The sequence below is a fragment of the Poecilia reticulata genome, linkage group LG21 (assembly GCF_000633615.1).
Source record: "Poecilia reticulata strain Guanapo linkage group LG21, Guppy_female_1.0+MT, whole genome shotgun sequence".
Classification (NCBI taxonomy): domain Eukaryota; kingdom Metazoa; phylum Chordata; class Actinopteri; order Cyprinodontiformes; family Poeciliidae; genus Poecilia; species Poecilia reticulata.
Window position 1 is genome coordinate 22,617,152 of NC_024351.1, and position 13,186 is coordinate 22,630,337.

At 37.9% G+C, this 13,186-nt stretch overlaps 1 protein-coding gene across 1 annotated transcript in view; it reads right to left on the reverse strand.

The window, feature by feature from the left end:
- The window catches only part of cdk19 (cyclin dependent kinase 19), a 58,899-nt gene that overhangs the window by 39,201 nt on the left and 6,512 nt on the right, over positions 1–13,186 (reverse strand). The window contains exon 2 of the mRNA XM_017302049.1: positions 12,861–12,936. Coding sequence (XP_017157538.1) covers positions 12,861–12,936 — 76 coding nt within the window. The remainder of the gene's footprint in view (positions 1–12,860; positions 12,937–13,186) is intronic.

The window sequence follows — 13,186 nt, forward strand, 5'->3', positions numbered from 1 at the left end:
TCCTTTCTGAATATCATCTCATGGACACTGAACTAAATGYGTCTTTCTGACCRGGAGCTGACAGCGTGTTGAAGAGTTATGGACACCTTGGTTAGGAAGCTCTGTTTTGACAGGTAATTTGACAGSTAAAAAAAGTTCGGGTCGGACCAGAATTATTTGCCTGATGGTGGTTCGGGCTTCTAATGAGTTTACATGTAATGAGTTTGGAGCACACAGAGAAAACCTAAAGAGAATGTTATGATCTACTTATTGTAGTTTAAGTAGAGGAATAGCAGCTGACTGTTGAGAGAGGAAAGAAATTAAAGTGCAGATCCGTTAGAAACAAGCGCAGTGCGCTGGGCAATAAATGTGCATAAATGCTCCACCGTTACGCTCCAATTAATCACACATGAGATGACAAACGCCAAATATACAAAATATAGTTACACTGCTTAAGTTAATGGTGTTTTAAAAACAAAACCAGTAAAAACTTAACTGAGTTAATATGTCARATTCCCTCCTCASCCTCGTCTTGATAAGAACAGAGAGCAGTTCACTGGTTTCTGTCCAGAATGTGACCAAGCGCAGCTGACCACTTGGTGCTCAGACAGTTTCAACTTTACGCACAGAGAACATCGTGGAGCTCATTATTAATCATACTAAGAACAATTTCTGGCAGAGAATCACCTCTGATCCGGAATTGTTACCTGATTTCAAAAACGTTCTCGCAGAGAAATAATAAATGTTTCGTTTGATGACTACAAATGGGAAATAAAATGATTTTTTTCTTTGACGGGCAACGAAAAAAACTCTAGCGCAACCTCTGCTCCAAACTACCAACATTGTCGGCCCCTCTTCGGTTTTTTCTCTTTTTTGCGGAGGATCAATAAATAACTTATTGGTGTTTTACCATCACCACCAGGTATGAAGTGCTTTAGCCTTTGATTTGCACCACAGTGCAGCAACTGAAACACCCAGGAGAAAAATATCAGCTTGTTTTTATGAGTATAAAGGAGGCTGGTATCGCGCCTGAAAAAAATCTATTTATTTATGTCATCACATGGACTTATATAAAGTTTTATACATTTTCTTTTCATATATTTATTATTGTTTTTCTTCTTTAGATATTAGGTTGACTTAGAATGATTCCAAATAATGTACAGGAATAACCTGGTGCTGTTACATGTCAATCATCAAGGGCGACCACTGGGGGGGCCAATCAGATGACGGGGGGGCACTGGACCCCCTGGCCCCCCTCTGGCTCCGCCACTGCACACACCTGCGCAGCAGCAGCAGCAGCAGCAGGTCTCCTTCGCTGCCTCACAGGTGTAAACCCAGCGCAAGCGTCTCAGCTTTCATGTTGCGTCTGAAGGCGGCTCGGAAAAACAGGTTACGACTTGTTAGCGACGGATAAAACTTTTAACTGCTGAAAAAGGTAACAGAGGACACGGATATGGGAAGTGCGGGAACTCCTATTTTATCAAATTGATATAAGAATAACAGACTGTTGGCCATTCCAGATGTCCCCCCTTTAGGGGACATCCCCCTCAATAGACGTATGTTAGTTATGCACCCTCAATAAAGATCCACTTACGTGTCTCTGAATTCAAGGTCTGTCTATATACAAACTTCAGATAAAAACCATATATGATACAATGAATCGTTATATCATGCCTACTTAAACCAGCCTAAAGACATTTTGTCTGCTGCTCAACTTTCATATCTTTAGGAAGAACATTACTATGGAAAAAAATTACCAGCCATTCTGCAAAGCCAAAAACCTAGAGCAGCCAAACCAAACTCTTTCCACCCTTCCCAACGTAACTCTACCACATGTGGCTTGCCAGTTGCTGAACCCGACTGTTTGCTAAACGAAGCGTGGAGGCGGTCTGGGAGCCACAAAGACTCTTTTGTTCAGCTGGGAGAGTCTCAGAGATGTTTTTGAGGAAGACCAAATTCTGGTGGCCATGAAATTTGAGAAATAAATGAGTTTAAGCCTAATCTGCTGAGAAAAAAGAGGAAATACTCTACATGAACATTTTAAACCTCACATTTTAACTAACATCCAGGTGTAGATTATTTTTCTGTGTTGAATTCTATCTACAGGATGATGTGCATGCAACAGTTTACAGGTTTACAAAAAATAAACCCGAACAATAAGGGAAACTCTGAATTTTTCGATTTCAAGCTCTATAGAAAAGGTATGCAGCATGTAGACTCAGTACCAGTTCCAAAAGCAGAACTTGGATCTGAGCTAACAAGCTAACAAGTTAAGTGATGTTTCAAATAGTTTAAAGGGATCCACGATTAGTCGAACATGCCTAAATATGTTGTAATTTTCCTTTTAACTAAAAAATAGCTGTTTATGATACACCAAAACTCGTGATTTCTTCCAAAAATGCATCTTTTGTTATAATTTTCACCCATGGAGTTTGCCATTTTTTCACCTGCTGGTTTGGGTCCGTTCTGTGCTGGAATCTACAGAGTGAACACAGAAAGGCTAACTTCACCTGAGTAGTTGTTTATCTTATTGCATTTAGATAATGCCACACTTGTGTCACTATTGGCTGTAATAAAAAAAAACAAAAACAAAAAAAAACAGCGGGGTGAGTCTGGATCGCTTCCCACATGAAAAAATAAAAATAAAAAGAAGAGCGCAGTGGGAGAGAGCCAAACACAAATTCTGAAGGACCTATTTATGCATTTCTTTCAAGAAGACTGAGTTATTTGTATGAGCAAAATTGGCAAAGGCTCTAACAGATGGCCATTACCTTTGCAAGCTAAAAACAAATACAGTGCTCACCTTTGTTTTTCACAAAGTGCTTTAACCCCGCTGCTGCTGGCTAGTGAGTGAAAAATGCTAAGAGAAACATCAGACATGCAGGGCTGGACATTCTTTTAAATGCTACTGGAGATATCACTACTGCTGCCAGTACTGAATGTGAAACCACGGACCCAACATAGTATGTATGATACAATATTGACCTGATATTGTATCGGCTTAATATTGGTATTGGCCAATACTCAAAGTTGCAATATTGGTGTTGTATCAGAAGTGAAAAAGTTGTATCGGGATACCCCTAATTCGAATTATCCTCCATTCTTTTTAACACAAATATAAAAGGTGAATTCAGTGTAGCAATCTTATCACTGGCTGATTTTTTTTTTAGTCATACTTATATTTTAAATCCTGTGGCTGTCACAAAAACCACAGGATTGGATGTAGTAATGGACTTGAACCTTAGAGTTGCTTTAGAACCATAATCACTGGAACATTGACCAACATATTTGATGTGTATTGAGGACTTTAACGATGGCACTTGTCAAAATGCAATGTCTGTAACTGGTTTCACAATTGCTGACTATATGATTTGTTTATGACGTTTTTATGTTGTCATGATGTAGAGCACTTTGAACTGTCTTGTTGCAGAAATGTGCTATAGAAATAAACTTGATTGATAGATTAAAACAGTTCACATTCCCATCTCAGAGTTTTCTGATTCATTTTAGTTAGTGAGTTCTGACTGAGAGTTAATATATGTGCTGACAACCGTTTGTCCAGGTAAAGGAACGTCACAATAAATGGGTAGTTACACCAACGAAATACAAGGAAATTACTGCAAAGGGGGTTTGTAAACAGGCATGACTCACCATCTATGAAGTCATCAATAACAGGAGACAGCAGTACTCTAGCCTTCCAGGACATAAGTCACTGACCTGTTAGGTGACAATTATGTCACCTAACTCTTAGGCACTTTATACTATTAATTGTCATAGTATTAATTGTCATAGTATAAAGTGCCTTAATCAATAATTGATTAAATTCACAGAATGACTGATGGCAACTTCACCATCAGTCATCCTGGTGGCAATCTGGCAAGAGTGGTGATACTGCTGATTGACAGAATTTTATTTAAAGAGACAAGAGATTTAACCAACCATGATAATAGCACACATACGTCTTGAACAAGGAAATTGTCAAAAACAGTCAAATAGATAACATCTTTTCACCATAGTCACCTTTTTGGATCCAACACTACCTCTGTACYAAAGGAGTGCATAACATGCTTTCAGGGATAAAATCATTTTGAAGAACACTTTCAAAAAGCTACATAAAGGTTCCTAAACATCTGTCGATCCATTGTCTCTGAGCGGGGCATAGGCTTTATCAGATCAGGTAATCCATAGCAAAAAAAAAAAAAATCACTGCATTTAAGTAAAGAGTAGACATCAATGAGTGGATTAATAAGAAAATTAATCACGTATATTAACTGACCTTGTTGATTTCCTTACAGGTTTAATCTTAGTGTTGTTTGAAGTAAAATTGTAACCCTGAGAAAAAAGTAGAAATCTCCGTTTCTTTTGTATGATGTAAAGATAAAAATAAAACATATTCTCCTTCAGGTTAAACTTGAGATTCAGTTTAACCTGAAGGAGTCCATATCACCTACAATGTGACGGTCATAGAGAAGCAAATGGATGGATGGATTGTAATTCAGTCACGGCACTGGTGCTCATCATCAGCCATCAGAGGAAACGTCAGAGTCTTGAGGCGTTGGAGTGACAAGCCCCTTTTACTCGAAAGCAGCTACAATTGCAACATTTTGGGAAATGGTAGTCAGTGACTTTACAGAACATCTAAGGATTCAACAGTGTCAAATGACAAACTCAACTTTTGATGAACAGTGCCATGCTGTTAGAGCTCTGGTGTGTATTATCCAAGGAGGCCAGCAGGTTGCTGCTGTACACAAATTAGCATGACTCATGGGATATGAAAAAAAGTGTTTCAATTGCAATTTTGTAAAATACACAAATTTCATTATGGATAAAAAGAAAAAAAGAAAAAAAGAAAGAAAAGAAATCTTGAACGGCAACGGTTGGTCTGGAGGCTGATGGATGTTGAAACAACCATTGGATCTGTGTCGCCACCTTCAAAGGCCACCGTGAAGCAGGAGCAGCGCACAGAGGGAATAGTAGGCACTGGCACAGCGAGTGACATTCCAGTGGTTAAAATCAAGCTGGTAAGTAAAGGTAAAGGTAATTTTATTTATATAGCACCTTTTCAGTAACAAGGCAATACAAAGTGCTTTACATGAATGAAAAGGAAATACAAACAAAATAACAAAGCAAAGGAAAGAGCAAAAGAAGAAAAAGCTAATAATGTTGATCGAAAGTAAATAGACTAGATAAACTAGATACTCCTATTCAGGGTTGGTAGAMAAGTATAAGTAGGTATCCTCTGATCTAATTCCTTTTCTGGGTTGGGAGAAGAGGAGGCTAGAAGTAATTGCTAAGGTAGTTTTTCTGGATTCCAAGTTCTAATTYCTGTTCTGGGTTGCTAAATAAGTGTAAGTAAGTAAGTATCATCTGGACGTCTGGGTTGCTAGATAAGTATAAGTATTCTCTGGACTTTTTAAGTGTGCTCTAAATTTGTAAAAGTAATGAGTACTCCACAGTTTTTTAGTAATAATAAAAACTAAATGTTCCTGTTCTGGAAGAATTTTTTCTGGATTTTAAGTTTGTTCTAATTCCTTTGAGTCGATGCTACAAAAATTCTGTCCTGACCTTGAACACTCTGCTTGGCTATCTGATTGAGAAACTGTGCCAATTGATGAAATGGAGRAAAATTGACTCAATGCGTAACCGATTTAGTTTGTTTCATATAACTGCAGAGTGCAATTAAGTTGCAGAAATGTACGACCAAAACTCTGGTCATCGTTTTACGCACAGATGGTATGTGTGTCGCTACTTTGAGGCGACCTTATGAATGTCCTCAAAATGAAGACGAGTTTCTTTACCAACTACGACTGATGGTGTCATTGAGGTTACAGAAATTACTCATGACAGGACCACTACAATGCACTGTTTAACTGTGCCAAAAGTAACCCTTTYGTAGTGAGTGAATGTATGCCCACAAGCAATACATATTGCACAGAAAGAAAACAAGGCCTACAATATTATTATCCATCCATCCATTTTCTTACACCCTGGTCCCTCAGTGGGGTCGGGAGGGATGCTGGTGCCTATCTCCAGCTAGCGTACCGGGCGAGAGGCGGGGTCACCCTAATATTATTAATATTATTATTATTTCAGTTCAAACTGGAAAAAAAAAAGATCTGCAACAGAATAAGAAACAGAAAAGAGCTCCCGCAGATGAAGACAATTAACCTATAAAACGTGTATGACAAACGCTAACTGACATCAGAGTATCAAATAAAATGAAAGAGTGCACAAGGAACAAACTATTCAACAAAATACCCCAAATACCAAATACTTTGCTGAAGCAAGCAAAGCACCAATCACACTCCGTTTTGGAGTATTTTCTACCATTTTCTTAACCACAACCACAGTAAGGTTAGGCAGACGCAGTCGATTTTAACTCTTCAATGACTCAAGGCTGTACAGAAATTGCCTTGTATTTATCTTGACAGTGGCTGTAAGGATGGTTTTAGCCAGTTGTTTTAATTGAGCAGTGCCTGTATACCTCCAGATATGACTCTTGGATTTCAGACCAAACAGTAGCTGTGTCTCTGTTACAAATGTGTGCAAAACTTTTTCTGGACCTCTGGTGGAGCCAGCTGTGCATTGTCCAAGGAGGCCAGCAGCAACTATTTGTAAACTGGTGTGACTCATGTAATGTAAAATAAGTATCTCCATTACAATTTTGCAAAATACACAAATTTTGATACTTAAAAAAACACCATCTTAGAACAAAAGAAAATAAATTATATATATATGTTTTTTTTTTTTAAAGGTTTTGTTGTTTCTAGTGGTCCCCGTCTGAAAGTAGTTTGTCAGGAAATAGGGCAATGAGAGAAAGGGAAGACATGCGGCAAACGTCGCCAGGCAGGGAATCGAACCCGCRACTTCTTAGATTACTCAGTCTGGMTGAGAAGACATGCCTGGGGTGGAGKGATGTTGGTGGTTCTGAACTCCTTCCATTTCCTAACAAAGGAGACTACAGCATTTTGGGGGGCTTTTCTATACTGTCATTTTCTTATCTATACTCAGATTTATGTTCTTAGAAATAAATCTACAGACAGTCATTTTGACTTTGTTGCTTGGTATCTACTCTGTAAAATGTGAGGCCAAGTGTGYTTCATTCCTAATCATCTCCAAACATGATGAGCTCAGTTTTGAGCTCAGGTTGTGAATACTCATGTACATGTGATATTGTTGAAGAAATTAAACAGCCATCGTTAAAAGTGACAACAAGAAAATGAGTGATAAAGGTTTCAAAGGTTTTGTGAAAACTTTGCCACTGTAACATGTCTGGTCATTGTACGCATGCCTTAAACTCGGCTCATATTTGTATGTTTTGGCAGACATGCATGAACAGTCACAGAARTAGTTTCACTACAGGAGAGCCACCAACCTGTCAGCCCTCATTCTTTTTCTGTCAGAGTTGAACTACGTGAACACAAAACCACAAATATTTTTTAACTAGGGTTGGACAATGTGGTTGAAAAACATATCATGACATAAGCATTTCATATCAGTCAATATCAAAAATTATTGATTAGTCTTTTTGTTTTAAACATCTGAAATACTGCCAAACTGGTGATGTGACCATTCTTGTTTTATCCAGTTTTCACTTCACGTTGTTGTTTTTCACTTTTTAAMAGTTATGAGGCCCAAGTTACTCTAGCARTTGTTGCTAGGTAACAACTGTTCAGTAACAACTCGCTAGAGCAAGTCTCTTAATTGATGCCAACAACTTTTCTTAGCAAGCTGTGAGAGGTGTAATGGAAAATTTTATAATGTGCTTCTCACCCCTCTTCTGCTTTATGTTTTTCTATATAGTCTTATCATGATATTGGTCAAGCTGCTCTCAAGACCTCTGTAGTGTCATATAACAGAAGGGGAGAGCTCCTTAATCCTGGAGACTATCTAAGTGTTACTTCCCCAACGCAGAACTTATCTGCCCTCTTTAGCATGAAAGAACAACCCTCTTTCCTTAACAATAGACATGGCCAGACCATCTGTGTTGGGCTCCACAGAATCCCTGGTACATAACAATCAAGCATTCACACCTATAGTCCAATSAAGTCTCTCTTCTCTGACCAGAACCTATAAAAGGAAGCCAGATCCTTGTTAGTCATAGCAGACTTGACAGACACCTTTGACTCTGTATTTCTGTTCTCACCTTACAAGGTTTTAATATTTTTTTTATTTTCTTCTCATCCAGACTCTTGTTAAAGTCATGTCTTCCATGACAGAGGCTGAGCTGCTAAAGCCTTTCCTCTGCCTTCATCCCCCAGAATGCTGTGTGKTTCTGAATCAGAGTTCAGTGAATCTTCTATAGTGAATATTTTGTCAGATGTGTTATATATTGATACTGATCATGTGTCTATCATGATATATATTGTTACTGATTTATTGTCAAGAAYAATGATTGGGGCTGAACAGTTCTCAGTGGCTCAGGATTAAAATATCAATAAATTTGAAAAAGTGATTTAATGCTCTTAMTGTCCAAAGTTTAGAGATACAAATCATACTTCTGTCCATATCGCCCACCATATAGTGGTCATACAGAAGCAAATTTTCTGTGTTGTTCATCACAATCATTGACTCGTCAGCTCTTTGAAGCAGAGTTTGGACAATTTTTTGTATCTAATACCTCAKTCCTTAAGTCATGATTCATATCTCATCCCCGCAGGTGAAGGCCGTAATGTAGACAGAGACAGGTAATCACTTTGTGTTCCTGAAAAGTGTGACTTAAATTAGTTAGTACATTGCTAAAATACTTTATCATTTAAAGACCAGGGCTTTATAGCAATTCATAACATACAAAGGCTATTATTATCTTGGGGCCGAGAACAGCTGCGGGGACAATAATTGCACAAAAGCCTGAGCTGCTACCTCTGTTAGGGGCAACAAACCCAGGCTGTCAAACAGTTACTGAATCACAAGAAGTTCAACTATATGGAAAGACACTAGCCTGAAGCTATTAGCATACAGAAGTGCTAGCATAGCTCGGTATCACAGCTCACACACTTAGATCGCTAGCCTGTGTTGGTAGTTGCACAATTAAATCGATTAACCCAATGGTTCTTAACCTTTTTTGAGGTACCAAACCCACCAGCTTCATATGCGCATTCACTGAACCCTTCTGTAGTGATAAATAAAATATGATTTTTTTCCTCCCAAATTCAAGACATATGGGTGACCCAACTAGTGTCTAGTTGGGTCACCCCATGATTACTAAGTCTTCTTAAAAGGTAGAGTCTCTGAGAACAGTTCTTCAACATATAGTCTGTGTTTTCAGCAAAGTTGAGCTGACTGTCCAGGAACGACCCAAGGTATTTAAAATATGCCACAGTTTCAACAGGTTGGCCATCAAGAGAAACTGGAACCACTTTAAGGTCTTGTTTAGATCATTTAATTAACTCTATATTCTTAAGAGAATAAAAAATGTATAATAAATAAAGACTTTGTGGTATTCTGATTTAGTAATGTAATTATATTAGTTGTGTTACCACCCCCACGCCACTAGAGGCAGTAGCAACCCCGAAAAGATGCGACTAAGGAGCAGATTTAGAAGTACACCGAAAGCTACAGAATTTGGTCAAAACTGTGAGCTTTGCTGAAGTAATTAAAGACACAAGTTCAAATCCATGCTGAGAGTGAAGCTCCTTCAATCAGTGCTCCTCCGTAGCATTGATTGGCTAAGCAATGTAACRTGATCCTCTGCAGCAAATGATGGCAAAGCGGGGCGTCATCACGACTTTACACAAGTGTGTCTTTACCTCCGCGGCAGAGGCTCYGCCGAACCCCTGAGACCGACTCATCGAACCCCTGGAGTTCAATTGAACCCAGGTTAAGAACCACTGCTTTAGACATCAATAATCATAATAAGGGGACAAGTAGCTAAATATGTTAAATAGATATTTCATGGGTTAATGTTATACATAAGTTATCCCAACGTGGAGGTCCGTTTATATGATTGATTGAAACAAGGAAGTTCTGATTGGTTGCTGATTATTCTGTTAAATAAAAAAGGCGTTTGTGGATTGAGACATCAGGAGAGTCTCAAAACTCACACAGAAATGCAGCAAAGTCCAGAGACCAGAAACGGCTTGTAGATCAAACAGATTTGTGTTTGCATCAAAAATACAGCCAATCACAAGTTGTGAATTTCGTCCTGTGTATTTGTAAATCTTGTTCTGTGCATTTGTGAATATTGACACCGTTTTAGCCACACAGTAAAAAGATAGATTTTCAGATCTTTGCAAAGGTCGATAAACTTGGTGGATAACATCGTTTTCTCAAGTATCAACCAATCGCCAATCACTGAAACTTAAGGAAATTGGAGCAATTTCATAATAATGATGGTGGTTATGAATTGGCGAAGGAGAGTCACAGTGGACTCCAGAGGGAAAAAAACACAYCTTAGCTTTCTTCAAACCTGTATAAAAGAGAGACAACTTCAGCTGTTTCGAAATATTTCTGCTGGTGAAAGAAAGAAAGAAAGAAAGAAAGAAAGAAAGAAAGAAAGAAAGAAAGAAAGAAAGAAAGAAAGAAAGAAAGAAAGAAAGAAAGAAGTGACTGTATCAGTCTCATTAAGATAACTGTTAACAGGGCTGTAAACCGTCAGCGTATCTGCTAAGGAGTCGATAACAGTCGATAGGCTGGCTATCAGTTAAAACCAGTTAATATTTATTTATAATAGCTGCATTACTCATAAGAAATCTTTATCTGTGCAACACAATTTTGAGGGTAAATGAATATAACCTCCTGACTRCCAGTAGTTCATTTTTGTCCTCTGTAGAGGACATTTCTGAACTTGAATATCTCCCACCCCCTGCATTCTACTGAATTAATTCCTTTTTGTATCTGGAGAGGACATTTATGGCTTTTCAATGATACCACATGTGAAGGGGTGGGACTTTTGTACRTACCTTTTTCTAATTCCTAAAAATGGCATTTATCAGTAATATGGGAAGAGACAAAGTAAGTGCATAAAACCTTTTATTACCTTACAAAGACTGTGGGATTTAAAAAAAAATGGTGATTGGACAATATTTTTTTTCCTGGTAGTCAGGAGGATAATATAGACCAGTACTTGTATTGATCAATGAATGAAATTATGTCAAGAACATATRCGAGTTTCAGGTAGTAAGATTTGTTATTATTATTACTCACTTGTATTATCACTCAGTGAGAATGTCACAGTAGTGCATGAGTACAGGTCACATAGAAACCCGTAATCCTAAACATCTGAATGTATCTGATTAAACAGCGAGTTTACCACTGGCCTTAAATAAATAAACTGGGAATCACTGCAGCGTGGTGAATTCACCAATGCCATCAGGTTCAGAGACAGATAAACTACTGCAATCTAATCACAAACGGCAGCTCATGTATTGGAACAGGTTCCTATACATGATGAGATTCAGTGAGTGCTGTGCTGTAACGGCTATGCTAAGTGTTAGACAGCTATGTTCCAGGATGAGTTGGTGAAAATGCACTTTTTTATTCCAGCACTGAAGCTTCAAACGTCATGTAAATGATTCACTGTGCAGCATTTCCCTCATCTTTAAAGACTTGAACCAACAAGTCTTTAAAGATGTTGCATTGTACACCAAAAGGAACTCCTTAACCTGAGTTACAGAACAGGTTCCATTCCCCAGGAGAYAAATGTCCTTACTGCAGCTGAAACATGTCTGAGTCRAGTCAGAAACAAGTGGAGAAAAGGTACACGAGGCATGCTTTGCACTGGTTTAGTCAGAAAAGATGTGACTTCTGTTATGTAACCACCCACACACCTGACCTTAACAAACCTTCTGATTAAACATTACTCAGTGTGTAGCTTCATTCTCTCATGAAAGCCATGCCAAGTCGTGGATTCAGGTCTGTGAACTGAGACGGCCAAGGAGAAAGACAGAATCTGTGTCTTTTGAACCATCTCATGGTTTGGATCATTAATCTGCTGTCTGACTCCATAATGGCTTCTTTCRGTTTATTAACAGAGGACAGCAGCTTTCCAGGAGTCCTTGATGTCTAATTCCTTGAGACTAGCCAGCAGCAATTAGCAAACACCTGGTGAAACTGTSCATCTAATGAGCTCATCACAGGAGCTAATTCTCAGAGCAACGCTGGTAAATAACTATTAAAGGGTTAATAAAGGAACCATGTTGTGATGACTTCCTGAAGGCAAARTTTTAGAAAGAGCAGGAGGTTTTTAAAGAGACAGAGGCCCAATTTCAAGGCCTTACATTACAAAGTCAAATTACTTTTAAGTCATATTTGATATACATTCTAATAACAACTGAAGGTAACATAGCTACTTAATTTTGCTGTAAAATGACACAAAGTGCCTAAAAGACACATAATTCTGCCCCYTTAAAGAGATTTTTTGTTTCAAAAATACATTTGTTAAAAGAAATAATTTCTCAACYTGGGAATTTTTTGTCCCCCACTGAAAAACATTGAGAATAAAGATGGAATATTTCTCGGTTTTCCTGTGTGAGATTGTGCTGCTGCAATWAAAGAAATTTATGGTACACATCTATGAAAAAGCTATATATTMAGAGTTTATAGTACTGTACATAAAATAGATATAAAGCAAAAAGCTGTCTTTTTAGTTTTAGCTCATCAACTTATAATGTTCCACCATAATCTGGTGTTCAGTGAGGCAACATGTAATGAATATAGACATTCTCATCTTTACAGTAACTCTTAATATAGAATAATATACYGTATTAACTGTGTAGCACTAAGGGACAACAAAGAATTAAATGTTATTATAAAGTCTRGACTTGAAATATCTGCTAAAAGTGCTTAAAAAGTCAAATGTTTGACTCCATCATGAGATTCTACTGGAGTTTTCTTAAAGGATGGGGATCTTTAAGGCCTCAGTTCGAAAAAGTTGGACTTACAGCAATTTCTCTACAGGCTGACATAGATATTCCAGTGCCTTCAATTTGCTTCAGTGCATATTCCTTCTCATCCTTCCTGTGGAGAGAAAAGCAGAAAGGAGTGGAGATGTTATTACTATTAGACGATAGAGCAGCACAATGTTCTCATGTGAAAAAATCTGACATGAATGTGTTCATATACATTTTAACACTGAGAAACACAAATAAACACCTTATGAAAGAATGTGCTATTCCAATAGCAGGGTATGTGGATTTGTAGTTTTAAGCATAGTATTGCAGTTTTGAGGGAATAACTTCATAACATGATGTAAAACTTTAAAAAAAGA